General features: G+C 47.7%; 1 protein-coding gene and 1 long non-coding RNA gene across 7 annotated transcripts in view; one reads left to right on the top strand and one right to left on the bottom strand.

Annotated features, from left to right (window-relative positions):
* The window catches only part of ZNF185 (zinc finger protein 185 with LIM domain), a 72,488-nt gene that overhangs the window by 33,060 nt on the left and 12,905 nt on the right, over nt 1–26,523 (top strand). For 5 of the 6 annotated variants that reach the window (XM_021932804.1, XM_021932802.1, XM_021932803.1 and 2 more), the window contains 5 exons: nt 753–857; nt 1,944–2,042; nt 6,170–6,259; nt 13,506–13,703; nt 25,756–25,953. In XM_021932804.1, coding sequence (XP_021788496.1) covers nt 753–857; nt 1,944–2,042; nt 6,170–6,259; nt 13,506–13,703; nt 25,756–25,953 — 690 coding nt within the window. Of the gene's footprint in view, nt 1–752; nt 858–1,943; nt 2,043–6,169; nt 6,260–9,785; nt 9,995–13,505; nt 13,704–25,755; nt 25,954–26,523 lie in introns of those variants that run through there. The other variant, XM_021932805.1, reaches the window with a different exon arrangement.
* On the bottom strand, nt 813–9,786 carry LOC108583652. The gene is made up of 3 exons (XR_001898457.3): nt 9,677–9,786; nt 1,932–2,078; nt 813–1,031 (listed from the first exon to the last, which is right to left on the bottom strand). It is a non-coding gene; the product is annotated as an uncharacterized LOC108583652 (long non-coding RNA).

Below are 26,523 nucleotides of genomic sequence, written 5' to 3'. Positions count from 1 at the left end.
TAAATTAGGAGATTAGGATCAGTCTTACACCATAAAGGGATATAGTCCAGAACTCTGAAGTCAGACTGCCTGGATTCGAATCTGAGCTACTCCTCTTATTACCTGTGAAATTTGGGGCAAATCACATGGGCTTTGTGTGCCTCTGTTTGCTCATCTGAAAGATGGGCATGGGTGATAACAGTGCCCATATCCTGGGGTTGATTTGCAGAGTTAATGTATATAAAGTCATGAGAACAGGCTCAAATGCTCAATCAACAGTAGCTATTGCCAGGCGCAGTGGCTCACGCCTGTAATCCCAGCACAGTAGCTATAAAACAATAACAACGACAATAACAACAACAAAAACAAACCCAAAACACAGTAGCTATTACTAATGAAGTTTTGAGAATTGGTCAATCTGTCAATCAGCAGGGTTTGTTTGTTTGTGGTTTTGTTTTTTAACAAACGTTTCAGGTTCAACCTCCCAAGTAGCTGGGGCCACAGGCACACACCACCACTCCTGACTTTCAAAAATATTTTTGTGGAGATGGAGTCTAGCTATGTTTCTCAGGCTGGTCTTGAACTCCTTGGCTCAAGTGATCCTCTTGCCTCGGCCTCTGAAAATGCTGGGTTATAGGCGTGAGCCATTGCACCCAGCCCAGTAGCAGGTTTTAAGCTCCGTGGAGACAGCTGGCATTTGAGGATGAGGTAACAGCCCACACCTGAGTGTGAATGGCTGCTGCATCGTTAACTTCCATTTATTTCCTCCATAGGTCTTCCCCAGGCCACAAAGACAAGGAGGCCCCCTGCTCCAGAGAGCTCCAGAGGGACTTGGCTGGCGAGGAGGCTTTCAGGGGCCCCAACACAGACACTGCAAGGTAACTCAGTGCAGGAAGCAGACACTTCATTCCCAGAACATGGAGCCCACATACACCCAGCTGAAGGACTTCCATGGCCTCTGGTGCAATGTCAATGGATGCAGCTGGGGCCAGGATGGTCCTGTTCCCGCTGTTCCCCCGGTGCCTAGGGTAGTGCAGGTCTTTAATGAATATCTGTTGAAAGAAAGAATGAAGAAATGAATGAGGCCTGGAGTGGGGTAGGCCCCTGCCATGATTCCTCAGGGAGCCAGTTGGAGAGCAGGACCAAACTCCAGGGCAGGCTATCCCCAGCTCCTGGCCTGTGCTGGGTTCCTTCCATTCCCCTGAAGATTCCACACTCACTATGCTTTTACTGCAGGACAAAGCAGCCCTGCCAATGGCCAGGGCAAAGCAAGGCCACCAAGCTGGCAGTCTGGGAGAGTCAGTGACCAAAGTATGTGGGCCCCCATACAGCATGTAGCTGAGACTTTCAGGATGACCTGTGGACTACGGGAGACATTGTGGCAAGGGGTCAGGGGTCCAGGATGGGAAGTTGGAGCCATAGTGGTGGATGATGAGTCCAGATGGGATGATTGTCCCCAGTCGCTCTACAGCCAGCCCACTGACCTGTCTTCCAAGCCAGACCAGTGCCAAATGTGTCTGGTGAGCAGTGGCTGCAGGCTGGGCATTTCCTCAGTGAGAACCTGGTAGCCAGTTACAGCTAAGAACCCACACACCCGTCTTCTCAGTGTGGATCCCTGGAGCCTCTAGCTGGGACCCTGAGCCCTGGGAATGAGGAAAGGAATCCCTCTATAGCTTATTACCAGCCCCACGTCTTGCCCCTTGCTCTGTTGGCAATAAGCCCCCACAACGAACTGACCTCCTCCTGACTTTCCACCTTGCTCCCAACCAACTCATCAGGTTTGGAAAAAATACAGAAATGCTTCCTGTTAGAGTTAACTTGGGCTTGGCTCAGCTCTGGTCAGAGCAGCACAAAGTAGCAGCTAAAGGCCTGTGCTTCTGGACTTGAGGCCCACTCTCATGGCATCTGGGTTAGATGAGATCAAAACACAACCAGAGTCAGCAAATACTCACTTCTCATAACAGGTCAAGTGAACAGTTGAGTGATGGCAACGTGGGATCCGGAGCCACCGGCTCCTGGCCTGAAGGCTTGGCTGCAGTAGACATCGGCTCTGAGAGAGGAAGGTAAGCTGCCCGGGGGAGGCAGGTTCTCTCATGCTCCTGGTGACAGAACAGGGTCAAGCTGCCAGGCTGCTTGGACTGCTGGGGGTGGGGCACTGGTCACTTCCTATGACTCCTGTCTATTGCTTCTCCCACACGCCCACCTTCCACCACATCCTGTGTCCTTGGGCTTTCCACTTCTTGGAATCTTGTTCATTTTTTCTGACCCCTGCCACTGGCCCTCAAGCTCCTCGAGTAGGCACTAGGCCCACTCACAGCTGGAGGCCCAGCCCCCACATGGTGCTGGTCCTGGGCTGGTCAAATGAACGTGTGGGGAATACATGAAGGGACAAACTAATGAGTGAATGACTGAATGATGGAAGAGTCGGCACCTTCTTACTTTTCGGTTAAGCTCTGAGGACCAGCTAGGAGGCCCTTTGCTCCTGCTTTCTCCCTTCTCTCCTTTTCCTGCCCCACCCCTACCCCAGCCAGCTCTGCTGTGAGGTTCAGGGAGAGGAAAAGCAGTAGCCCTGGAAAGACCAGTGTGTCCAGCTGGGCTCTGGCTTCTTGGACCTGGATCAAGTCAGGGGCCACTTTCTCAGGTGATTTGGGGAGTGGCAAGGTCCCACTTGTCCCTAAGTGGTTCCAAACCAAGCCTGAATCATCCTTGGGGCAAAGGCTAGGTATGCAGATGATGGCATAAATAGTTTAGCTCCAAATTATGCTGGAGCCCTTCTTCAGAGCAGATAGCTAGGGAAGAGTGGCAAAGCCAGTGTCTGCAAAGAGCTACAACCGCAAGATATCATCTGCCTCCTGCATCCTACTGCAGTCTGGCCAAGGAGGGAATCCTGTAGGGAAGGCCCTGCTGATGCTTTCCTACTTCCCTCAGCATACCCAGGGCCCCTTTCCCTCACTAACTTCAATAGTTTGCAATTCATGCCTGGAAGCAGAGCCTGACTTCTAAATCCAGGCCCACAAGTCAACACAGGAAGGGGACAGCAGGTCCTGGCCTCTGAAACCACTGCCTCTGAGCAGGTCCAAGGAGAGGCCACCAGAGACTCTGTTCTTTGAGCTGCCACTAATGGGGAGGACTCCGCTAGAGCCCTGTCCACGCAGCCTGCATCTTTTTGCCATCTGCAGAGGTGTTGGAGGGATCTTTCTAAAAATAAGCTAGATCACATTTCTCCCCTGCTAAAACCTTCTAGTGGCTCTCCATTTTCCTTAGAATGAAGTCCCAACCCTTTCCCATGACCCACTGGATCCTGCATGGCAGAACCTTTGGCCTTCTATCCAGTTGGGGCTCCCGCTACTCTCCCCATGGTAGTGCAGCTTGACTGGCTCTGCTGATGGCTGTCGCGAAGAGACTTCTGGTCTACTGTGATTGGGTGGCTCTTGTCTCCTCCGTGTCGCCCCGCCTGCTTATACACCCTCATAACACGAAGGCTGTGCTGTCCTCTGTTTCCTTAAAGTGAAACCAGGCCTCAAAGTTACTTGTAAAGTCATCTGAAGAATCTTCTAGATTTTCACAAATTTTAACTCAGTCTTTTATAGTTGTCTTACCTATATAGTCGTCCCTAGGTATCTGTGGGGGATTGGTTCCAGAACCTCGCTCATATACCAAAATCCATGCATGTTCAAGTCCCTGATATAAAATGGTGTAGCATTTGCATGTAACCTATGCACATCCTCCTGTACCCTTTAAAGCATCTCTAGATTATTGTAATACCTCATACAATGTAAGTGGTATATAAATAGTTGTTATACTGTATTGTTTAGGGAATGATGACAGAAAAAAGCCTGCACATGGTCAGTATGGATGCAACCATCCTATTTTAATTATTTTTTCCAAGTCCCTCCCCTCCCCTCCCCCCTTCTCTCCCTCCCTCCCTCCCTCCCCTCCTCTCCTGTCTTCCTTTTTTAGACAGGGCCTTGCTCTGTCACCCAGGCTGGAGTGCAGTGGTGTGATCACAGTTCACAGCAGCCTCAACCTCTGGGGCTCAAGGGATCCTCTCACATCAGCCTCCCGGGTAGCTGGGACTATAGGTGTGTACCACCGCACCTGGCTAATTTTTGTATTTTTGGTAGATATAAGGTTTTACCATGTTGCCCAGGCTGGTTTGGAACTCCTGGGCTCAAGCAGTCCACCCACCTCAGCCCCACAAAGTGCTGGGATAACAGGCATGAGACACGGTACCTGGTCCCAAATATTTTCAATCTGAACTTGGTTGAATCCACAGATGTGGAACCCACAACATAGAGGGCTGACCACACACTTAGTTTGACCATGATTTTCAACAAACTCCTTTATTGTTTTTCCAAAGGCAAGGTTGTTTCTCATGGAAACAACCACTCTCCTTTTCCATTCATTTTCATGGATTTACTTAATCGTTGAACTTAGTGATTCTTCCCCATTAGAGGCAGCTCAAATAACTAAATTACTGCCCCAGGGGCCTTTCCTTGGACCTGCTCAGAGACACTGGTTTCAGAGGCCAGGACCTGCTGTCCCCTTCTTGTGCAAATACAACTGGCATAAAGAGGTTTGGGACCAAACAAGAGTGCCCCTTAGTGAGTGTGCTGGTTAGTGGAGGGCACAGACTTGTATAGGCAGTGATTGTTCAGCATGCCGTGAGCATCAGTCTGCCTGGCTTACAGAGACACAGAGAATGTGACTCAACCCTGTGAAGGGTGGGTAAGACATTTGCCACAAAATCCATATTGAGTGGGTGAATACAGGTGGACTGGGAAGGAGCACTGCTTCTACAAACAGCCACAGGGCCCAGTAGTAACAGGAACACATTAGCACATGTTATGGCCCAGGTATTATTCAAAGTACTTGGCATCTATGAACTCATTTACTTTTCTCAGAATACTTACGAGACAGACATGATTGGCATCCCTATTTCATTGATGGTAAAATTGAGGCCCAGAAACAAAGGTCAGGTAACATGCCCAATGTCACACAGCTGGGTGACAGCAAAGCCGTGATTTGCTTGCTAAACTTGGCTGTAGTCCCTACAGCAGAGGTTCTCTGAGACCTCCTAGCAGGATCTCTTCCTAGGCTCTGCCTTCCAATGCCCTCCTCTCTGCCACCTCAGCTTGGGTCCATGTAGGTTGGTGCTGGGCTCTCTGGGTGGGCATGGTCACTTTGCTGTGGGTGTGAGGAGCATTTGGCAAGTGCTAGTAGGGAACAATCTTTCTTGACTCCCACAAACCCTAAGGAGGTGTAGGTCAGGTAAGGATACGTCATGCTCAGGGTCAGGTTCCAGCCGCAACTCAGGGCTGAGGGGAATGGTTGGACATGGGGCAGGGAGCTGGAAGAACACTCAAGAGATAGCGGGTAAATGAGACATGACTTTACTCAGCAGCAGCTCTCTTACACAGCTTTCTCAAACTAGCTTTCAAATCGTTAGCAGCTTACTCTCACACTGTCTGCCCTGTCTTGGCTGCTTAGTCCGATGGCCCCCACGCACAGCTGCGTGGCCAGCTCTCCCTTGCCTTCAGGGTCAGCCGCTTAATTCTTTCTCTCCCTGGGCACGGGCAAACCAAGCTGTGTCCTGGTTCCCCTCTGTCCATCTGCAAAGACAGACAGCTCTTGCGCTGTCTCTTTCTCTGGGTTCCCACGCACCCGCCATGTCAAGCCATGATGAGCTGAGCCAAGCCCCAAGAGACATGTTCCCTGTACACAGCGTCAACAGGGCAGTTATACCTTTTACAGACAATAGTGGTTTAGAGCCAAGTATGAACTTACACAAACAGGTTATATAAGAAGTGGAGGTGTGCACTTGTGCACCAGACTCACTGAGTCATGCAGGCCTGGATATCCCCCTCTGCCTATTCCTTGACCAAAGCACATCCATGTACCTTACAGGATACTAGAACCCAAAACCAGGAGGGGACTTCCCCAGGGAACCCAAATTGGTCAGGGGCAGTGCTTGCTCTTGAACTCAGGTGCTAAGGCCATGTCCAAAGCTGACACGAGGTTGTCACACACCGTGGCATCGGTGCCACACTAATGCCAAGACTGAGACACCAGGCTTTACTGGAAGACACAGTTTCCCCCTTTCTGGTGAGAAGGCAGCCTGGAGGGAGAAGACCTGGGACCCAGCCTTCTTTGGCCTGAGATCTCAGCGGGCCTGTGTTTCCTTCCTCAGCTCCAGTGCCACTTCAGTCTCTGATGTCCCTGCTGATAGGAAGAGCGACAGCACAGCAGCCCGGGAGGATGCAAAGGCAGACCCAAAGAGGTAAGGTATGAGGAGACAGTGCTGAACGAGAGACGCAGCTTGGGCTGTGTGTCCATTGGCCTTTGGCTAGGAAGGCCAGCAAGGTTTGTGAGCTGGCCTGAGGCACATAGCAAGGGCAGAAGCCCCAACGGGAACCCTCTGGCTTCTGGGGCCAGGGAGCTTTCTACTAAACTCTGTTGCCTTGGCCAGGAAGTACACCATACTCAGAAAGGGTCTTTCAGTCAACAACCACTCTGACAGCACCTGCCTTTTGCTGGAGGCTGGAGCACACAGACAAATCAGAAACACCGCTGCCTTCCAGGAGCTCCCAGGCCGGGGGTGGGCAAAGGCTGGTTCAGATTAGAGCAATACATCAGCGCTAGAGGAGGGGAAGGGGGCTTCATGGGAAGGTGGCCTTTGAATGGAATGTTGACAGGTGAGGAGGAGTCTTTCAAGCAGAGGGAACAGGATACGTAAAGGGCCCAAGAAAACCTGGTGTTTCCTGGGCACTGTATGTTGCTGGGTGTGGTCAGCGATGAGTGTCCTTGTCAGGGAGTGCTGGAAGAGGAGGCTCAGTGAATTAGGTAGGGCTTGATTGGCCTCTTGTACTGTGATATTGGAGCCTACTGTGTGCACAGCCCTCTACTCACAGCGTCTCATATGGTTCTCCTCACAGTCTCTCAAAGGTTTATGCCTGATTACAACAAAATCCAAAAGCCTGGAGCCTAGGTCTCTGTGCCTCCTGAGAAGGATAGTGCTCTAAAGAAAACAGCCGCAGCTGAGATAGAGTGATGACGGTGAGGAGGGTACGACTTAGGTGGGTGGAAAAGGCAACTCAGGCGAGCTCCTCTAAAGATGAGAAGGAGCCAACTCTAGAAAGAATACGGTGAAGAGAGCTGTAGATAAGGAACCACAAACCAAATAACCCTGAGATGGGAACATGCTTAACATGTTCCAAAGGACAGAGTGGCTGGAGCTTGGCCAGTGAGGAGGGCCATAGATGGAGCAGGGCCTTGGTAAGCCATGATTAAGAGATTAGATCTTGTTTCAAGTTTTAAGCCAAAGGGGAGTCTGATGTGATTTAGGTGTTTAAAAGGTGAATGCATGTTTGCATTTTCATACCACATTGCTGTTGCTTTTTTACTTAAACCAAGATGCTGGGGGCTGGGGTGGGCAATGGATATCTAAGGTATGAGGCCTTAATATATTTCTTTTCTCATTCAAATTGCACTGACAATTAACAATCAGAGTGAAAACAATAGCTGACACCAATACTGTGCTGTGCCAGGTGCCTTACAGCCTTGCCAGCAACCCTGTGAGATGGGTAAGGTGGGAAACTGAAGCACAGAAAGATTACGTGACTTAGCCAAGGCCTTACAAGTGGCAGAGCTGAGTTCCAAGGGAAGAGGCTCTAAGAAAATCCTCAGGAGAAACTATGAAAAATTAGTTTATGAAATCTTGTCTTTGGAGCCTAGTCTCAAGACCCAGAATCAGTAACTCACAGCTGGTTAACATGGTTAACATGCTGTGTAATCTCACCTTAGTTCTCCCCAAACGTGGAAAAGGATAAGGCTTCTTATGCAACCTGACAGAGGAGAAAATTGAGGGACTCACTCCTGTGATGAACACACCTAGGAACAGAGCCCAGATCCAGCTAACTCTAGAGCCAGGCTCACACTACTTTCCTCTGATGTTTAAATGTCTGCAAAATCAGAGGTTTTTTTTTTTTGAGACGGAGTTTCACTCTGTCGCCCCAGCTGGGGTGCAGTGGCGTCATCTCGGCTCACGGCAACCTCTGCCTCCCGGGTTCAAACGATTCTCCTGCCTCAGCCTCCTGAGTAGCTGGGATTACAGGCTCATGCCATCACGCCCAGCTAATTTTTATATTTTTACTAGGGATGGGGTTTCACTATGTTGGCCAGGCTGGTCTCAAACTCCTGACATCAAGCGATCCACCCATCTTGGCCTCCCAAATTGCTGGGATTACGGGCGTGAGCCACTATGCCTGGCCAGTACAGACTTTCTTGATTACAGTGTTTCACAACTCTGGCTGTATTTGAGAATCACCTAGGAAGTACTGAAACACACTGTTGATGAAAAAGGCCGTACTCTGTAACATATTTGAAGAAATTCTGAGCCAAATGTTAGGACTATGACCCGTGACACAGCCTCAGGAGATCCTGAGAGCATGTGCCCAGGATGGTTCAGTTACAGCTTGGTTTTATATGTTCTAGGGAGACATAAGACATCAATCAATATATGTAAGGTATACATTAGTTAGGTCCAGAAAGGCCGGACACCTCAAAGCTGGGAGTGTGGTGGGGGTGGGGGTGAGGGTGGGGTTCCAGGTCATAGGTGGATTCAGAGATTTTCTGATTGGCAATTGGCTGAAAGGGTTGTTATTCTCTAAAGACCTGCAATCAATAGAAAGGAGTGCCTGGGTTAAGATAAGGGGTTGTGGAGACCAAAGTTCTTATATAGATGAAGTCTCATAAGTGGCCGCCCTTAGAAGCAATAGATGACCAATGTTTCTTATTCAGACCTTTAAAAGGTGCTAGACTCTCAGCTAAACTCTTCAGATCAGAAAAAGCCCTGGAAAGGGAAGAAGATTCTCTACAGAATTTAAATTTCCCCCAGGAGAGACAGCTTTGCAGGGTTATTTCAAAATATGTCAAAAAATATATTTTGGTGTAAAATACTTCAATTTCTTTCATTACCTGCTCTTTGTCATGTGATGCTATACTAGAGTCAGGTTGGAATTTGGCATATTATTGCTTCAAAGAGTCTGTTTTGTCAGTCTGAATATCTCTCTCAATGTTAATACTGGTCAGTTGGGTGTGAATTCCAAATGGAGAATATATTGAGGCATATCCGACCTTCCCCTTTCTCATCATGACCTGAACTAGTTTTTCACGTTGTGTCCCCTTGGCTGAGAGAAGTGTCCATTCATTCGGCTGGGGAGCTTAGAATTTTATTTTTGGTTTACAACACAACAAAAACTTTCCGAAGTCCCAGGTAGAGATTTGGATTTTATTTTTCTGGGGCGGGTCTCCATCATCTGTGTCTTTTTCAAAGCTCCCCAGTTTATTCTCTTTCCAGGCTAGGTTGAGAACCATTGTTCTCAGGTAGTGGTTCTGAACCAGGGGCATCTCCCAAACCTTCCAGCCTGCTACGATACAATGTCTGGAGCCATTTTTGGTTGTAAAAACTGGGAGTGGGAGATACTACTGGCTTCTTAAATGTAGAGATCTGGGATGCTACTAAATACCCTACAGTGAACAGGATAGCACCCACCCCACACCATAGAATTATGGGGTTCAAAATGGCAATAGTGCTAAGGTTGACAAATCCTGCTCTAGAGCTTTGACGAGCTATTTGGGAAGACAGAAGGGGCGGAAAAGAAAAACGGATGGAAGAGAACCGCAGCACTCGCCTTACCGGGAGTCTGGGTAGCAGGGACTGCGCCTGTGCGAATGCGCACTAGCCACCAGCGTACGCGACGCGTGCGCGCCTGTGCACCTCGGCTAGCACCCGCCCGTAGTGAGTACGCCTGCGCACGCCGCCATTTCTTGAAGCCCCGAACTCGGTCGCAGTGCCCGCCGGGAAAATGCGACTGTCTACAAAGTGAAATGGCCGCCTGGGGCGAGCTCGGCCTCGGCGGGGATTCTCCTGAGGCCATGCCCGCGCCGGCCGCCAGAGGTCGCCCGAGGATCGCGAATGGGCCCGAGGCGCTGGCTGCCCCTTCCCCCGCATAAGGTCTGAAGCCGCGGCCAGAGTGGCCTTGGGGTGACCGCGCGTGGACCGTCCCCGGCGGGAGGAAGCGCGGTCCCGCGAGGGACCGAACGGGGCCGCTGCGACTTGAGCTTGTTCCGCGGGGAGCCCTGGCGGCCATGGCCTCCGGTACACCGGACATGGGTCGTCAGGGCTGCCCAGGGGGAGGGGATGTGGACCCTCCAACCACGCTGGGCCCTCGGGCTGACCGGGGCTGGTCTGTGGGGCTCAGTGAGGAGGGACTTTATTCCTAGGAGTTTGATGAGGGAGCGCCTTGGGGGTGGCGTCGTCCTGACATCCTGCAGGGCAGTGGAGCCTTACTTTCCCTAGGTTACAACACAATTTTAACTGTCCCAAACTGTGGGGACTCTGCCCTATTCCACCTTGGGCCGTTCCATCACACTACAGGGAGAGGCGGTATAGTATAGTGGTTGAGAGCCTGAACTCTGGTGCTTTGGGTTCCAATCCAAGCCCTGTCACTTACAAGCTTCGTGACCTTGGGCATGTTACTCATCTCCTCTGTGCCTCAGGTTCTTCACGTGTAGAATAGTAGTAATCATACCTCCTACCATATAGGGTTGTTGAAACGGCCAAATCGGTTTGTATATGCAAAGCGTGTAGGACATTTAAACCTGCAAGCTAAGTGAAGCAGCACCAGAGGAATATCTCCTGCTCTCAGAGGTGTTCAGGGACACTCGGAAGGCTGACTTTACCAGCTTTATTGGCTTGATTTCATTTGACATGACACGATATCTCATCTCCTTCCTACTAAACTTTTGTCATCAGATTTTACATATAGAACATGCTGTTTTCTTCATTATGTTGCAAGCATGGGCTTCTCAAGTTTATATTTTTTCTTCATGAGGATCAGGTGAAGTTTAGGCCCCACATTTCCTCACCACTGGCAACCGTTGTTGGCCAGTGGAGGAGTCTAGTGGAGGTAGTACAAGAGTGGAAGTGTCATCTGGGTGCAGTGGCTCACGCCCACCTGTAATCCTATACTTTGAGAGGCCGAGGCAGGAAGACCACTTGAGTTCCGGGGATTGAGACCAGTGTGGGCAACGTAGTGAGACCTCATCTCTACAAATTTTTTTTATATATATATGTGTGTATATATATATCTATCCATATATGTATATCATATATGATATCTATATATGTATATCATATATATGATATATATCTTATATATGTATATCATATACATATGTTTTTGAAACAGTGTTGCTTTTCTGTCACCCCAGACTGGAGTGTAATGGGGTGATCTCGGCTTACTGCAACCTCTGCCTCCTGTGCTCCAGTGATTCTCCTGCCTTAACCTCCCAAGTAGCTGGTACTACAGGCACATACCACTGCACCTGGCTTATTTTTGTATTTTTTGGTAGAGATGGGTTTTTGCCATGTTGCCTAGGCTAGTCTCAAACTCTGACCTCAACTGATCCACCCACTTCTGCCTCCCAAAGTACTGAGATTACAGGCGTGAACCACTACGCCGGGACTACAATTTTTTTTTTTTAAAGAATGGAAGTGTGTAGAGTATGGTTGTGTCAGGAATTGACAATGGCTGTACTAGGCTACTGGATCTTTGGTCCAATTACATTCAGAAGGAAAGGCTTCAGAGAAATCAATCCCAAATCCAAAGTCCCATTGGTCATCATCCCCTGTGTTACCTTGCCTATCTCTAACCACTTGACTTCCAGGCAGTTCCTGAGGGACTCAGACAGGATAGCTGGGAAGTAATTCCCCTGGATGCTACATTGTCCAGCAGAGCTTCCTGTGAGTGTTTGCCTAAGATTTCCTTTTTATGACCCACATAGGTCATACCTACTAAAATCACAGTGGCCCTGCCACAGGCCTAGGAACAAAGAAGCCTTGTTCATCCATTTGTCCCTGTGTCACAGTAGAGCCCAAGTTTCTCTTTGTGGAGAATTCTGGCTCTATCCACAAACTTGGTGAGGGCAACCTCTACTAGTGTATTTCTGCAGAGGACATGGGACAGGACGGGACTCTGATTGAATCCATAGTAAAGCTAAGTCAGGGCTACCACAGTAGGGATACAAGCTCTTCAGGCCTTGTATGTTTGTCTTTGACTCAAGCAAGCATGTCACTGACAGAGATTGAGCGGGTGTGTCAGGGCACCCTGCTGGCAACCCTGGGACTGGTGTTACCTGTGCAGAAAGACCACTTTTGGATCTGCATAGCGGGCCCTAAGGGTGGAAGCAGCACAGAGAAGCACAGGCCCAGTGGGATGGTTTCCCACAGTTACTGTGTGGCGTCATACTCACTTGCCTGCAGTTCTGCCTGGTGCAGCTGGAGGTGGCAATTAGCTTGTTGTCCCTGCTGGAGAATTTTAGTCCCCCCCCACCTCCACCTGAGGCTGAAGAATCATATTGCTTTCAGGGCATACTTTCCAAAAAGTGTGGCCTCTGTTGGCCTTGTTATTCCAGCTTGAAGGCAGGAAGCCTGCCTAGACAAAGTTAACTCCTATATACAAAGAGTCCCAGGGTAGTTTGTAGTGTGTTCTTGTCTCGGGGTAGCCCCCACTAGCTATTGAAGGCAGGCTGGTGATGTTGGGAAGGTTATATTCAAAGTGAGCTAGGATTAAGGTGATGGTGAAGTCGATTTTCATTCTGAAATGCTGGGCTCACTCTCTTAGTAGCCCAACTTGGTGTTTGCACCTGGCCTAGTAGACTCTGGAAGCAGTACCTTGCATCTCAAGGTGGGGCTGGTGATGGGAGGGGTGTGGAAATGGAGGATCAGCTAGCAGCCTCTTTCCCATGGTACCCAGACTGGAGGGTACAGTGCAAGCATGGGGTGAGGCCAGAGAAGACCCCTGAAGAGCTTGATGCCTGAGACATCTGGGGGAAGCCCCGTCCTTCTTGCTGGATTCAGGGGTGGCAAAAGCCAAAAATTGGAGGGCTGGGTGCAGTGGCACATGCCTGTAATCCCTACACTTTGGGAGGCCAAGGCAGGAGGATCGCTTGAGATCAGCCTGGGCAACATGGCGAAACCCCGTCTCTACAGAAAAAAAAATACAAAAATTAGCTGGGCGTGGTAGTGTGGACCTGTAGTCTCTGCTACTTGGGAGGCTGAGACGGGAGGATGACTTGAGCCCAGGAGGCAGAGGTTGCAGTGAGCCGAGATGGCGCCGCTGTACTCCAGCCTGGGCAACAGAGTGAGATCCTGCCTCCAAACAACAATAACAAAAACATCGGAGGCTTCGGCTTCGGCTTCGGCTTCGGCTTCGGCTTTGGCTTCGGCTTCATCTATTACACAGGGACGCCTTTTCAGTGGGAAGGGAGCAGCGGTGCTGGGCTCCTACCAAGGAGACTGTCTGCTCCCTGGACTTGGGGCTGTGCCTGGCTCCTTTCTGCCCCACTCTCAGGGATATGAGTGCCTCCAAGTCCACAGGAGGTGACAGCCAGCTTGCGTGCTGGGACTGAGGCAGGGTTAGTTTCAGAGCACTTTTTTCATAAGGGTGCTTATTCTTCCTCAGGGCCTTGGCGGATTATGAGGGGAAGAATGTGGCCACCAAGGTCAGAGAGGCCTGGCAGGAGAGGCCTGGAGCCCCCGGAGGTGGCCAAGGAGACCCAGCTGTACCCACTCAGCAACCTGCAGATCCCAGCACCCCAGAGCGGCAGAACAGCCCCAGTGGATCTGAGCAACTTGTCAGACGAGAGAGCTGTGGCAGCAGGTAAGGGCTGAGCTGCAGTGGACTCTGCCTCTAGAGCCCGTGTTTTTGTTGGGGTCTGCGACCCAGGTAGGAACCACTTGCCCACACCCTGTGCCAATACCCAACACATTGCACACCCAGGTGCCTGTTCTGTAAGTGGGTCATGGTGGTGATTCCCTGGTCCTAGAGCAGTGTCATCAGGCTTCTTGTGGCTCAAGGGGCCGGGAGGGGACTGTGATAGGAGGATGTGTCTGTCCCCAGGTGTGAGAAGCCCTGGCTAATTCCCAATGCATGGGGCAGGAAGGAAGGCTGTCTCTCAGAGTACAGGTGCTCTACAGGTGGGGGTCCTGGGCAGAGTGAGGGCAATTTGTGTGGTGTGCATAAAATGCCATTGTCAGAGAAGGACAGAGTGTGAAAGAGCAAAAAAGAAAGAGGGTACAAGTGCAAAAGAGTGATGGAGTGAAGCAGAGAGAGAAAGGCCAGAGGGAGAGAAAGGGAGCATGGGTAAGCAGGCATGAGAGAGTGACACAGGATGTGACTGGCCATGTGTTGATGTGTGCCAGCGTGCATGAGCAAGAGGACAAGCATGCCTGTTACTGGAGCTGACCACGTGGCATTGGTGTGAGAATTTCAAGTCAGGCTCTCTTGAAGGCATCTCGCCTGCCAGCGCAAACACTGCATGTCCCTGCAGCTCTGGACACGTCAATAGACCAGTGATTCCAGGGGTGCAAAGCGAACAGTTTCTTAAACAAGACAGAAATGTAGAAGGAGAGAGCTAAGACTCATATTGCCCCAAGAGAGGAGCTGGTGGAGTCCAGCAGGGTATTTGCTGTGGGGAGCAGGTGGGGCCTGGGGCTCCTTTTGCAGGGATGAAGGAAACACAGTTATCTGCCTTCTTTGTTCTGGGGCTTCGTGTACCACAGAGGTTCCATAATTATTAATAGTTAGATAGGGAGGTTATTTTTAGGGCCTGGCTCAACTGTTAGATAACAAGTTTTACCTTCTAAGAATATCTAGCCCATCTTTGACTCCTTGGCCCTGGAAAGGCCCAGTCCAAAAACACAGTGAACAACCTTGGACTTCCCGTCACATCGTGTGGCTTCTGGAACTAGTCAGTGTTGCATGCAGTGAAGGGATATAAAAAGTGAGGCTTGTGGATGAAGGAGGAGGTGAGTGGTTCTGGGCTTTGTTTTTGTTTTGCAGGGGGAGTGTCAAGAAACGCTTTCTTTACAGGGAGAGTGATGTTGGAGCTGGGTCTGGAAGGCTGAGGGAGATTTTGCCAGATGGATGTGCTTGGGAAGGCATTCCAAGTAGAGGCTCACCAAGTGTATAGGGAACATCCAGTCAGTAGCCATCACAAAGGAGGGTTAATCCAGCCTGGCTTGGCAGGAAGCACTGAGTAGGGGCTGGGCAGGCACCTGCTCCTAGGCTGAGGAGTGTGACCCACGTCCTGAGGGCCCTGGGAGCCACTGATGGTTTTCCTGCAGGAGAGTGCCACAGCCAGACTTGAGTCCAAAAAAGATCCCTCCATTGCCCTGTGGAGGACCAGGCCAGCGGAGTATATGACAAGACAAGGCAAGAGGCCTTATTGGAGACTGTTTGTTTACACCAGGGCTGAGGTGATAAGGCTGCAAGTATTTTTGACTTATTAAAGGTAAAAGTGGGCTTGGCGTGGTGGCTCATGCCTGTAATCCCAGCACTTTGGGAGGCCGAGGTGGCAGTATTGCTTGAGCCCAGGAGTTTGAGACTAGCCTGGGCAATATAGCGAGACCCCGTTTCTACAAAAAATTTAAGAACATTAGCCAGGTGTGGTGGCACATGCCTGTAGTATCAGCTACTTGGGAGGCTGAGGTGGGAGGATTGTTTGAGCCTGGGATGTCAAGGATACAGGGAGCCATGTTCCTGCCACTGCACTCCAGCCTGGGTAACAAAACAAGATCCTGTCTCCAAAATAAAAATTAAAAAAATAAAGTAACAGTGAGGGAAAAGCCAAGGTTGCTTCCCAGATTTCAGGGCTAGGCAACTAGATGGGTGGTGACAGGAACTAGCTGGGGGTAAGGAGTTTGGGGGCAGGCCTGCTGAGAGATGCAGAGAGATGATAAGGTCATTGGGCCATGCCGAATGAGAAGTGCCTGTAGGGGGCTCCAGCCAATGATGTCCAGTAGATTACTGAGTAAACAAATCTGGAGTTGAGCAAAGATCTGACCTGGGGCTAGAGAGCTGGGAGTTGGCAGCTCATAGGAAGTCGCTGAAGGGAATGGATGAGGTTGCCTAGAGAATGCCTTTGGAAGGCAGTGTGTACAAAGCATGTATTCTCGACTTTTCTCTGCAAGCTTCCAGGGCCACTTGTCCAGCTAGGCCCTTGGCTGGGTGGGTAAGTCCACATGGTTCACGGGTGCTGAGGGAGCCTTCTTTTTGGGGTGTACATCTAAAGCCACCTGCTTCATCAGCTGACATTTATCTCCATTTTCTGCTCTTCTTTTGTCTCAAAAAGAAAAAGAGGGGATATTAATTATTGATCCCCTAAAACCCTAGCTGAATATATAAAATGAAAAGAAGTAACAATATGAGAGAAGCAAAGGCAGATGGACCATAATTTTGAAAAGTAATACCGAAAGGTCTTAAGGAGGAAGAGGAGCTACAGAGAGGTATTGAGAAGGACAATTTTGAATAAATGGAAGAATTAGGAAAGACGACCGTCATGGAAACCAAGCCATGCTGAGCTAACTTTCCAGTGTGCTGTATATCCTGAAGTAGGCCCATCAGATCTGGCTATGTAGAACTCATGACTACCTTGAGGGGAGTAGGTTGGGGCAGTGGGAAAGGCTGTAGTTGGATTATAATGGATTGAGGAGGGAGCGGAGGATAAGCAGGTGCAGTTGGTGGGGTACACATTCTGAAACTGGCCATGACGTGATGGATGTGGGAGGGGTGAGCAGATAACGACAGCTACAAGATAATGGGGAAGGTTTCCTATAGGTGAAAGCAACGTGTGCCTGTTAGGTAAAGGCTAGGCAGAGGGTGCCTACATGACCAGTACCCAGTAAAATCCTTGGACTCTGAGTCTCTAATGAATTGCCCTGGTTGACAGCATTTCACACTTGTTGTCACAACGCACTGCTGAGGGGAACTGAGTGAATCCTGTGTGACCCACTGGAAGAGGACTCTGGAAGCTTGTGCCCGGGTTTCCTCAGAAATTTGCCTTGTGTGCTTTTCCCTTTGCTGATTTTGCTTTGTATCTTTTCACTATAATAAACCATAGCCTTGAGTGTGATGATGTGCTGTGTCCTGTGAGTTCTTCTTGTGAATCACCAAACCCAGGGATGGTCTTGGGGACCCCTGACGCAGATGGGCAGGATCAGAACTTTATGCCATAACAGGGACTTCAGATTTTCTTTCAAGGGCAAAGAGGAGTCAGGAAGGTTTGAAGCAGGGGAATGATACGGCGAGAGTATTGCTTTGCAGTGGGCTCTCCAGTGGCAGTGAGAAGAGTGGACTGAAGTGGGCAGAGTGGAGCAGGGAGAAGAGGAAGTGCTTACAGAATCCTCCCTGTAAGAAATGATAGGGCCTGGACTAGGAGACTAGCTGTAGAGATGGAGACAGACAGAACTGTAAAACAAGTAGAATAGATCCCAAATTGGATGACAGGTAAGACTTGGGAGAGCAGTGAAGGAGAGGGAGTGACAATTTAGAAAGCCACATTTCTGGTCGAGTGACTGAGTGGAGTATGTGACCCCTCCTGGCTTAGGTGGTGGCCAAAGTATCTCTAACCTGCCACTATACTGCCTGCAGCTGACTGAGCAAATGCCTGGTCCATGGAGATCCCAAGCTGACAAGGGCACCTGAGGCAAGCCTCTGGCTTTCAGGTGGAGGCCCTGCCTAGGCTGGCCTGGCCGGATTGCCCTGGCACACTGTGCTGTTTTGCTGAGGCAGACAGCAGCACTCTGCAAGTGCTCTTCTCCTCTTCCTCTTAGTGGTCTAAATCCTGTAGCATGCTGGGGTGCGACTGTAGACAAATACCCTTTGCGGACCACCTGGGTTCTCTATTTGCAGTCTTTGGGTCTGGTCACTGGCATGGCATCTCAGTAGGCTAGGTTCATCAGGAAGGGTCAACTATGTCATGGCACCTCATGGGAAGCATTTAGAGTCAGTGGGCCAGGGGCTTAAGGGCTGCTTACTGCTAATAGTTCTAAGTAGCAAGCATTCCCTCAGTCCTAGTCTGGGCACACGCCAGGAAGAAAGCCACTAGATGCACTCTCCTAGTGGATAACTAGCCTGGGGTTCCAAGAAGGGCAGAGACAGGCAGAGTGAGAGCCTTCAGAGATGTAGGCAACGATAGTAGTAGAACTTCCAGGGAGAGTAGATGGAAAAATGGAAAAAAATCCTTGTCATTATTTTTAAATGTCTGAATTGACCAGATTAGAATCTTTGAGAGTCTAGACACTAGGGAATTCTCATGGGTGGGCCAGTTATCTCCTTCCTCACATGGGGGGAGAGTAGATAGGACCCAGCATGAGAGGACCAGAGGGCAGTCAGTGCTAAGGGTAATACCTTAGGCTATGGGAGATTGAGTTTTTCTTCAGTTTGCAAGTTTTCACTTTAATATTCCACTGTTTCCATCATTTCAGATGACTGGGGATGATAAGGACAATGTAATTTGGGGGATAAAGGAAGAACTCATTATATATCTTGGGTGACTTTACTGGGGAAATGGATTCCTTAGTCATTTGAAAGAAGTGGTAGAATTCCACATGTGGGGAATACTTGTTCTAACAAAAGCTTAATAACATTAGTGGCAATGATCCTTTTATATAAGGGAAAGCTTCAAGCCAGTGAGAAAAACATAAATAAACTAGTAAGAACATATTTATAACCATGAGATTTGGATGCAGAATAAAATCAAATTGGCAGTTAAGGAAAGGTCCTAAACATCTGTATATTAACAATATTTCATCAGTGGGCAATGTGAATTTCCCATGGAAACCACTGGCCTAGAATACACTGGATATAAATCAGAGAAGCAAAATTGCAACCAAGTTAATATTTTAAAAAATAATTGAAATGATGACTGATAACCTTGTATTGTTCTTATCTAATATAAGGCAAAGCAGCACTGGGGCTTTGATAGAGAACAATATCTCATGTGCACTGAGGACACTGAAAACCTGCTAGGAATTCTATGGAATTTCTAAAATATTTATATTAAGGACATTTTACCCATTATAGACTAATTTAGGGAAGGTTCTGCATTTTTTTTTTTTGATTTGACAATGCTGCCAATGCAATTTATACAATATTAAATAAGACTAATTAATTTTTGCACCTTTCTTGTTACAAGGTGAAAGAGTTAATCCTTTGAGATTTTCCAGAAGGTCCCTGGCAAATCCCAAAGTCAGTTTTAGGTATGAAATATATTTGAGGTTTGATTGTGGGAAGGCAAATGTTAAGAGTTGTCAGGGGTTCTTAAACATTGGATTGAATAGCATTATGGGTTAGTGAGAAATACTACTTGGTTAGCTAGTGAATCAGAGTTATACAAATTTCAAAGTAAACATATGAGGTAACATGATTGTAAAGAATCTTCAGTTCCTTTAAAATTGAAAAGACTTTCAAAAAATAAGGACATAATAAAGTCAACATACAGATAGGACATTACAGTATTTTGATAAGACATAAAATCTTTGCCCCTTAGGCAGATTACTCAGAAGAAAAACAGACCATTTATAACTTTTTATTAGGGACAGACCAATGATCAAGATTTTTTTTTTTTTTTTTTGAGATGGAGTCTTGCTCTGTTGCCCAGGCGGGAGTGGCGCGATCACCATGTGGGCCAGGCTGGTCTTGAACTCCTGACCTCAGGTGAACTGACTCAGCCTCCCAAAGTGCTGGGATTACAGGCGTGAGCCACTGCACCTAGCCTAAGAAAATTTTGTTATTTTAACAGAGAAACCAATATTTTAATTTTATACAATTACAATATTTGATATTCTTTTTTGAAAATCTTATAAATACACTGAATAAATATTAGTTTTAGCCATGACAAATAAAATTCCTTTTCTGTGAACATTTTCTAATTTTAAAGATATGTGTTTACATTTTGTCTCACACATTTTTAAATTATTTGTCATTTTAATTTAGGACAAAGCTATTTTCTTTTTCCTTAGGAAAAGCATATTTGCATACCTTACATACAAAGTTGTTTCCCTTTGCCATTTCTGTCATTATTACTTTTAGTAGTCATATATATATATATATGTAAATAAGTGTATATATATATATACACTTATTTGCTTATTATAATTTTAACCATTAATAACTTCTCTTTTACAGAGCAAACCAGGAGGTAGGTAATTTTGAAATATCATATACCAGCATTTTGTAGCAGACTAGTAAAGCTTATGAATATACATCTCATAACTTTTTATAGTTATATACTTTATACTACCATTTTGCAGTGTGGACAAATGAACACATTTAACAGATCCAAATATAGTCCCACTGTACCATAAAAAAAAAAAGCAAAAAGTATATAAACCTAAAATTAGGTCTAGTGACTAAGTATTTTATCTTCTTTATAAATGATATTTAATGAATTTAGTTAACTTAATTCAGCATCAGTCTAAGGTTTTAAGTTGCCAAAAAGATTTTAGAAACTGTCTTTAAGCTTACATATTATAAAACATAATTACTGCTGAGATAAAGTTTGCCAGAATAATGACTCAGTTTGGTTAAAAGCAAATTTAAATTTTTATAATCTTAAACATGTAGTAGATATAATACTAGCTTATTCAACATGTAAACCTGTTTAAGTTTAGGAGGAATATACCCAAGTAGAGTAAAAATATATGCTTGTATTCTGTTGTATTATAGGTAATGCTCATGACTCAGACACACAGCTGTCTATTAAACTAACAATATCAAACTAGTCTTGTTTGCCAAAAGTTTACGTAAATTCTGTGAACTTGAATTTTAAAAGCATTTGGGTTAGTTTTTATAAGAATACTTTTTTTGTTGTTTACATTGAAAGTATTAGAAGTTGGTTCTTTAATTTATGAGAGTTTTATAATGATTTAATTTATATAAGTACTTATTTATCTCTAAGTCAATTAGAATAGAGGATAAGGGATTTTGTAAATTAATTTGGTAGTGCCATCTGGAGGTACTGAAATATTACACATATACAAGATACATGTATACTAAACATACAGACAGACACAAATAGAGATCTAATGGCGAGCCCTCAATGGGGGCAGGGGACCTGAAGCTCTACTGGCTCTAGGCAGTTGAGAGGCCTGAGTGGGAAGGGGAAAGCCTGCGGAAGGGTAGATAGGGGTATGTACGAGGTAGAGGCGTGGAAGGGGACAGATGAAAAGATTCAGGGAGCTGAAGGGAAGGTCTAAAGTGGTGAAAAGAAGGGAGGAGGGATGCGGTAGGAAGATGGGAAGGGAGAATCTTAGATGAGCAGGTTTGGGGAGACCCCAGGTTCCCCAGTAAGGTCACTGAAGTTCCAAATTACCCTTCATGATTACTTTTTTTTTTTTTTTTTTTGCCGGTTTTGGAAATACTGGACAGAATGAGTGCCATAGGGGCAGAGCATGTAGTCTGCAAGGGAGGAGGAGGAAGACGAGGAAGGGCACCCAGTAGATTGAGAGTTACCTGTGGGAAGAGGCAGATCAAATAGAGAAAGGAGCCAGGCTGGACAGTCTCATTAGAAAGTTCTGCATACAGTCCTCATCTGGGAGCCAAAGTTTCTCTTCAGTCCTTACTGAGGAGCGGAAGGGCTTTCCTTATGCAATCTCTAGACAAGGTGTCAAGGGAAACAATGAGGCCTCACAAAAGAGCCAGGAATTTCCCACTCGAGAGTCAGGGAGTAAATCTCCACTCAAAAGGAACCAAGAAAACTTCCATCCAGGACAATTCTGGCTAAAATTGAAAAGAACCAGGAAGAGTCCTGCTCAACAGAATCAGGGGTTAAAGCCCCACTCAAAAAGAGCTAGGAAGACTTCTGTCTGGGAAGATCCTTGCTCAAACAGAAAAGAACTGGGAAGAGGTCATTTAACAGAATCAAAGTAACTGAATCACAGAACCCTAAAAAGTGTCCAATAAAAACAAATACTGACTCTGGGCAGGGTGCAATAGCTCACACCTGTAATCCCAGCACTCGAGAAGCTGAGGGAGGAAGATTGCTTGAGCCCAAGAGTTAGAGACCAGCCTGGGTAACATAGTGAGACCCCTGTATCTATAAAAATTTTAAAAATTAGCCAGGCATGGTGGTGTGTGCCTGTAGTCCTAGCTACCTGGGAGGCTGAAGTGGTGGAGGATTGCTTGAGCCCAGGAGTTTGAGGCTGCAGTGAACTATTATTGCACCACTGCACTCCAGCCTGGGTGACAGAGTGAGACCCTGTGTCAAAAACAAAAAACAAATATGGATTTAGATAAACAGAGGCTTTTATTTTATTTTATTTTTGAGACAAGTCTCGCTGTGTCACCCAGGCTGGAATGTAGGTGCCATCTCAGCTCACTACAACCACCACCACCTGGGCTCAAGCAATTCTCCCGCCTCAGCCTCCTGAATGGTTGGAATTACAGGCATGCGCCACCATGCCCAGCTAATTTTTGAATTTTTAATAGAGATAGAGTTTCACCATGTTGCCCAGGCTGGTCTTGAACTCCTGACCCCAAGTGATTCACCCATCTTGGCCTCCCAGAGTGCTGGGATTACACACGTGAGCCACTGTGCCCGGCCAATAATTTGTTTAAAAAGACCACTGCAATAGGGATGATGCTGCAATCTTAGGACTTGCAAACATCACAAAATAATACAGAAAAAGGAGGGAGGGAGTAGTAAGTAGAGCTAGAAGCTCAGCTACTTTCAAGGGCCAGTGGGCAAGCAAAGGGGAACCTATTTGGCATGATTTGGCCAGAAATGTGTTTCCCTGCAGTCAGCCGATTCCCAGGAGAAGCTGCTAAGTGGGGCATGTTCTGCAGTTTAGCACTTACCTAGCCAGGAGCAAGCAAAGTTCAGACCCTGTGGGGAGGAGAGAAGACTGCCTAACATTCTGTCAAGGCAAAGGAGAGGGTAAAAAGCAGACAACTGTGAACACTTGATCATCCTTCAGGCAATAATCCATTCTGGGTTTCTGGCTTAAGACTCTTGAGAAACAAGGGGAAACAGCTGGTAGGAGCAGCAGGCTCACCTATATGTAGTCCATGAGGTAGCCTTATGGACTTCTGCCACCTTCTAAAACTCAGCATGTCTCAAACCATCTTTATCAACACAGCGTCTCACCAAAAACAACCAAATAAAACAAATTAACTAATGTACTAATTCTGCATCCCCCACTGTGTTCCTCATCTCAAAAAACTGTTATCACCTCATTGACTCAGACTCTCAACCAGGGAGATAGAAGAAATGTTTGGGGGCATGTTAAATGTGATACCTATGAGACATGTAAGAGGTGAGGTGCAGGAGGCAGGTACATGGTGATAAAAGAAAAACTTCAGCCAAATTAAATTTAAAGGAGTTTCATTGAGCAATGAACTATTTGTGAATTGGGCAGCCCCCAGAACCACAGTAGATTCACAGAGACTCCAGCGCAGCTGCATGGTAGAAGAAGATTGATAGATTAAAAAAAAAGGTGGCGGGGGGCAGGGAGGAATGACGTACAGAAATTGGAAGTGAGGTACAGAATGGCTGGATTGGTTACAGCTTGGGCGTATGCCTTATTTGAACACAGTTTGAACACTCAGCAGTGTATGAATGGTTGAAGTATGGCCGCTGGGATTGGCCAAGACTTAGCTATTGTTACGCATGCATACTACTAAATTACGTTTTCAATTTTATCTCCCTATTAAGCTAGGTTACTTTTCATCCACAAGGACTCAAATATGGAAGTACGGAGTCCTTCTCAGGTCATATTTAGTTTGCTTTAACAATGGACAAATGGGACTGGAACTTTGGGGTGAGGTCTGGACTGAAAATAGGTATTTGAGAGTCTTCCATACGTCAGTGCAACTGAAGCCAGGGGGATGGGTGATATTGTTGTAGGGGCATGCATAAAGTGAGAAGAGAAGACATATAGGAGCAGCGCCCCATATTAAGAAGTAAGATAGAACAGGAGGAGCTTGTGAAAGAGATGAGTGAGCAGTGGCCAGTGAGGTAGGAAACCAACCAGTGTGCTGCTGTGGAAGAAAAATGTAAAAGGGAGAGTCACCAACTCTGCCAGTTAACTGGACTTAGCTGCAAGAATGTCTAGAGTAGTGTGATCTGCACAGTGATCCTGTGATTAAAGCATCCTAACCGCCCCAACAATTTGTTACCACCTTAGACAAGTACAGAAATTGAGAATATTTATATTTTTGCAGCACTTTGACATTGCCAGGACATGTAAGCTTGTGATCAGTAGACTTTCTGGTTGAACAGGGTAGAGAGACCAGTTCAGGTGTTGTGGTGAGTCCCATGGTGTCGGAGGCTGCACCTTAAGACCGCATGTCAGTCCCAGACAGATGGGAAAGGGAGGTCATTCAGTGCAGATAGTTTGAGAAGCAATTAATAGGTTCTGTGGAATGTTGATGGTAAGAAGGGAAGGAAAAGGTGACAAGAGTGAGTGTAGACAGCTCTTTCTAAGGAGTTTGGCTGCTGGAAGGGGAAGAGAAGCAGCTGGGGTTAGGTGGGGGGAACTAAGTTTAGAGATGCTAAAAGTGTAGCAGGGGTCATGTGATCAGGTTGAGCTGCAGCACAATGAAATTCCATTTTGACTACCATTTATTAGTTGCAATTGGACTCTTACCTCAACTTTCTCATCTGTAAAAAAAGGGATGGCCGGTGGCTCATGCCTGTAATCCCAGCACTTTGGGAGGTCGAGGCAGGCGAATTGCCTGAGCTCAGGAGTTCACGACCAACCTAGCCAACAAGGTGAAGCCCTGTCTCTACTGAAATACAAAGAATTAGCGGGGCGTGGAGGCGGGTGCCTGTAGTCCTAGTCCCAACTACTCGGGAGGCTGAGGCAGGAGAATCGCCTGAACCCGGGAGGTGGAGGTTGCAGTGAGCCGAGATCACACCACTGCACTCCAGCCTGGGCGACAGGGGAAACTCCATCTCAAAAACAAAACAAAACAAAACAAAACAAAGATGAAAATGCGATTGCTTTCTAGTAATACTTATGACTACTTCACAATAAAGAAGACAAGAAGGTTCCAGCTGTGAAAACTACGCGGTCACAACAATAAGTGAGCGGGAGCACGCACGCGCGCTGAGATTGTACGTGCACAGGCTGGGGTGCGGTCGGCGTGAGTACGCCTGCGCGTGCCGCCATTTCCTGCAGCCGCAGACTCGGCCCGCGGTGCCCGCCGGGAAATGAGATGATCGACAAAGAAAATGGTAGTTTTGGGCAAGATCGACCTTGGAGAGGCTTTTTCTGCATCAGTCCCGGATCCTGCCGCCAGATGGCGCTAGAGGATCACAAATGGGTCTAGGGTTGTCATAACGGCCCCACCTGAGAAATTTTGGATTCTTCTGGCCCTTCCTCCTTTTGTGGGGTCAACAGCGGATTTGGGAATCTGGCGACCAACACGTGCCCACTCCCCTACTCTTGCCCCTACCGAGCCCTCCAGGGTATCTTGGGGGACAAGCCCCTCCCTAGATTGCCGGGTTCTTGATGAGCCTGGCCAGCGCACAGGTCTTGAGCACCATAGTCAGGGAAGAAGGCTGAATGGCTTAGGTCTTCCTAGAGAGGCCGGAGGCAGGAAAGAACTGGAGAAAGGAGAGATGGCAGTGGGAGGACGGGGACAGGAATACCAGTGTGTTTCCAACCAGAAGACTATGTCTTTTAATACCTCATTGAAGTCATCAGGTGACTTTGCCCTTGTCAGAAGGGAGCAGCACTGCTGGGGTCTTACTGAGGAGGAGACTGCCTGCTGCTTGGAGTGGCGGTTGTGCTTCCTTCCTGTCTGCCCTACCCTTGGGGAGATGAGTCCCTCCAAGTCCACAAGACATGACAGCCAGCCTACCTACCATTGGAGAACAATGTCTAGTCTCGGGCACTCACTTCATAAGGGTCTTATTCTTCCTCAGCATGTTGGCTGATTCTGAGGGGAAGAATGTGGCCACCAAGGTCGGAGAGGCCTGGCAGGACAGGCCTGGAGCCCCAAGAGGTGACCAAGGAGACCCAGCTGTACCCACTCAGCAACCTGCAGATCCCAGCACCCCAGAGCAGCAGAACAGCCCCAGTGGATCTGAGCAGTTTGTTGGACGAGAGAGCTGTGCCAGCAGGTAAGAGCCGAACTGCACTGGGACCTTGTCTGCTAGAGCCAGTGTTTTTGTCCAGGGCAGCAACCCAGGACAAACCCCTACACACTAGGCATGCCTGTTACCCTCTGCAGGCGAGTGTGGTTAGGAGCCAGAGGGAAGCAGAGAAACCAGCATGTCAGGGGTAGATATTCATGGATTTCAGCTTGGAGCCATAGCATCGAATCTGTTAGACTAAGTCTGGCACAGAGAGGATGCACAGAGAACCATGTTGTCTGGCAGCCAGTTCAAACCTGGAAACCTGGGTCAGGGGAGGGATATAGGTTACTTTTTCCATTAACGGAGATAGAAGCTCTCTGAGCAAGGTGTGCCATGGTGTGGATGGGATTCACTGCCAGAAATAACAGCTGTACCAGTTGGATGAGCTCTTCCACTGGCATCAGCACTGGGATGGCCATGGATTTGGGCAGTAATGTAGCTCCACAGTGCTGACTCAGGGTTGCTCATTGGTTGCAAGAAGTTGGCAGCAGTAGCCTGAGGAAACAGGGGCTCTGAATTTTCTGAGAGAGATCAATAACCAAGGAACAGCCAGGT

Source organism: Papio anubis, chromosome X (genome assembly GCF_008728515.1).
Source record: "Papio anubis isolate 15944 chromosome X, Panubis1.0, whole genome shotgun sequence".
NCBI classification, from domain to species: Eukaryota; Metazoa; Chordata; class Mammalia; order Primates; family Cercopithecidae; genus Papio; species Papio anubis.
This window is presented reverse-complemented; position numbering and strand designations above follow the sequence as displayed.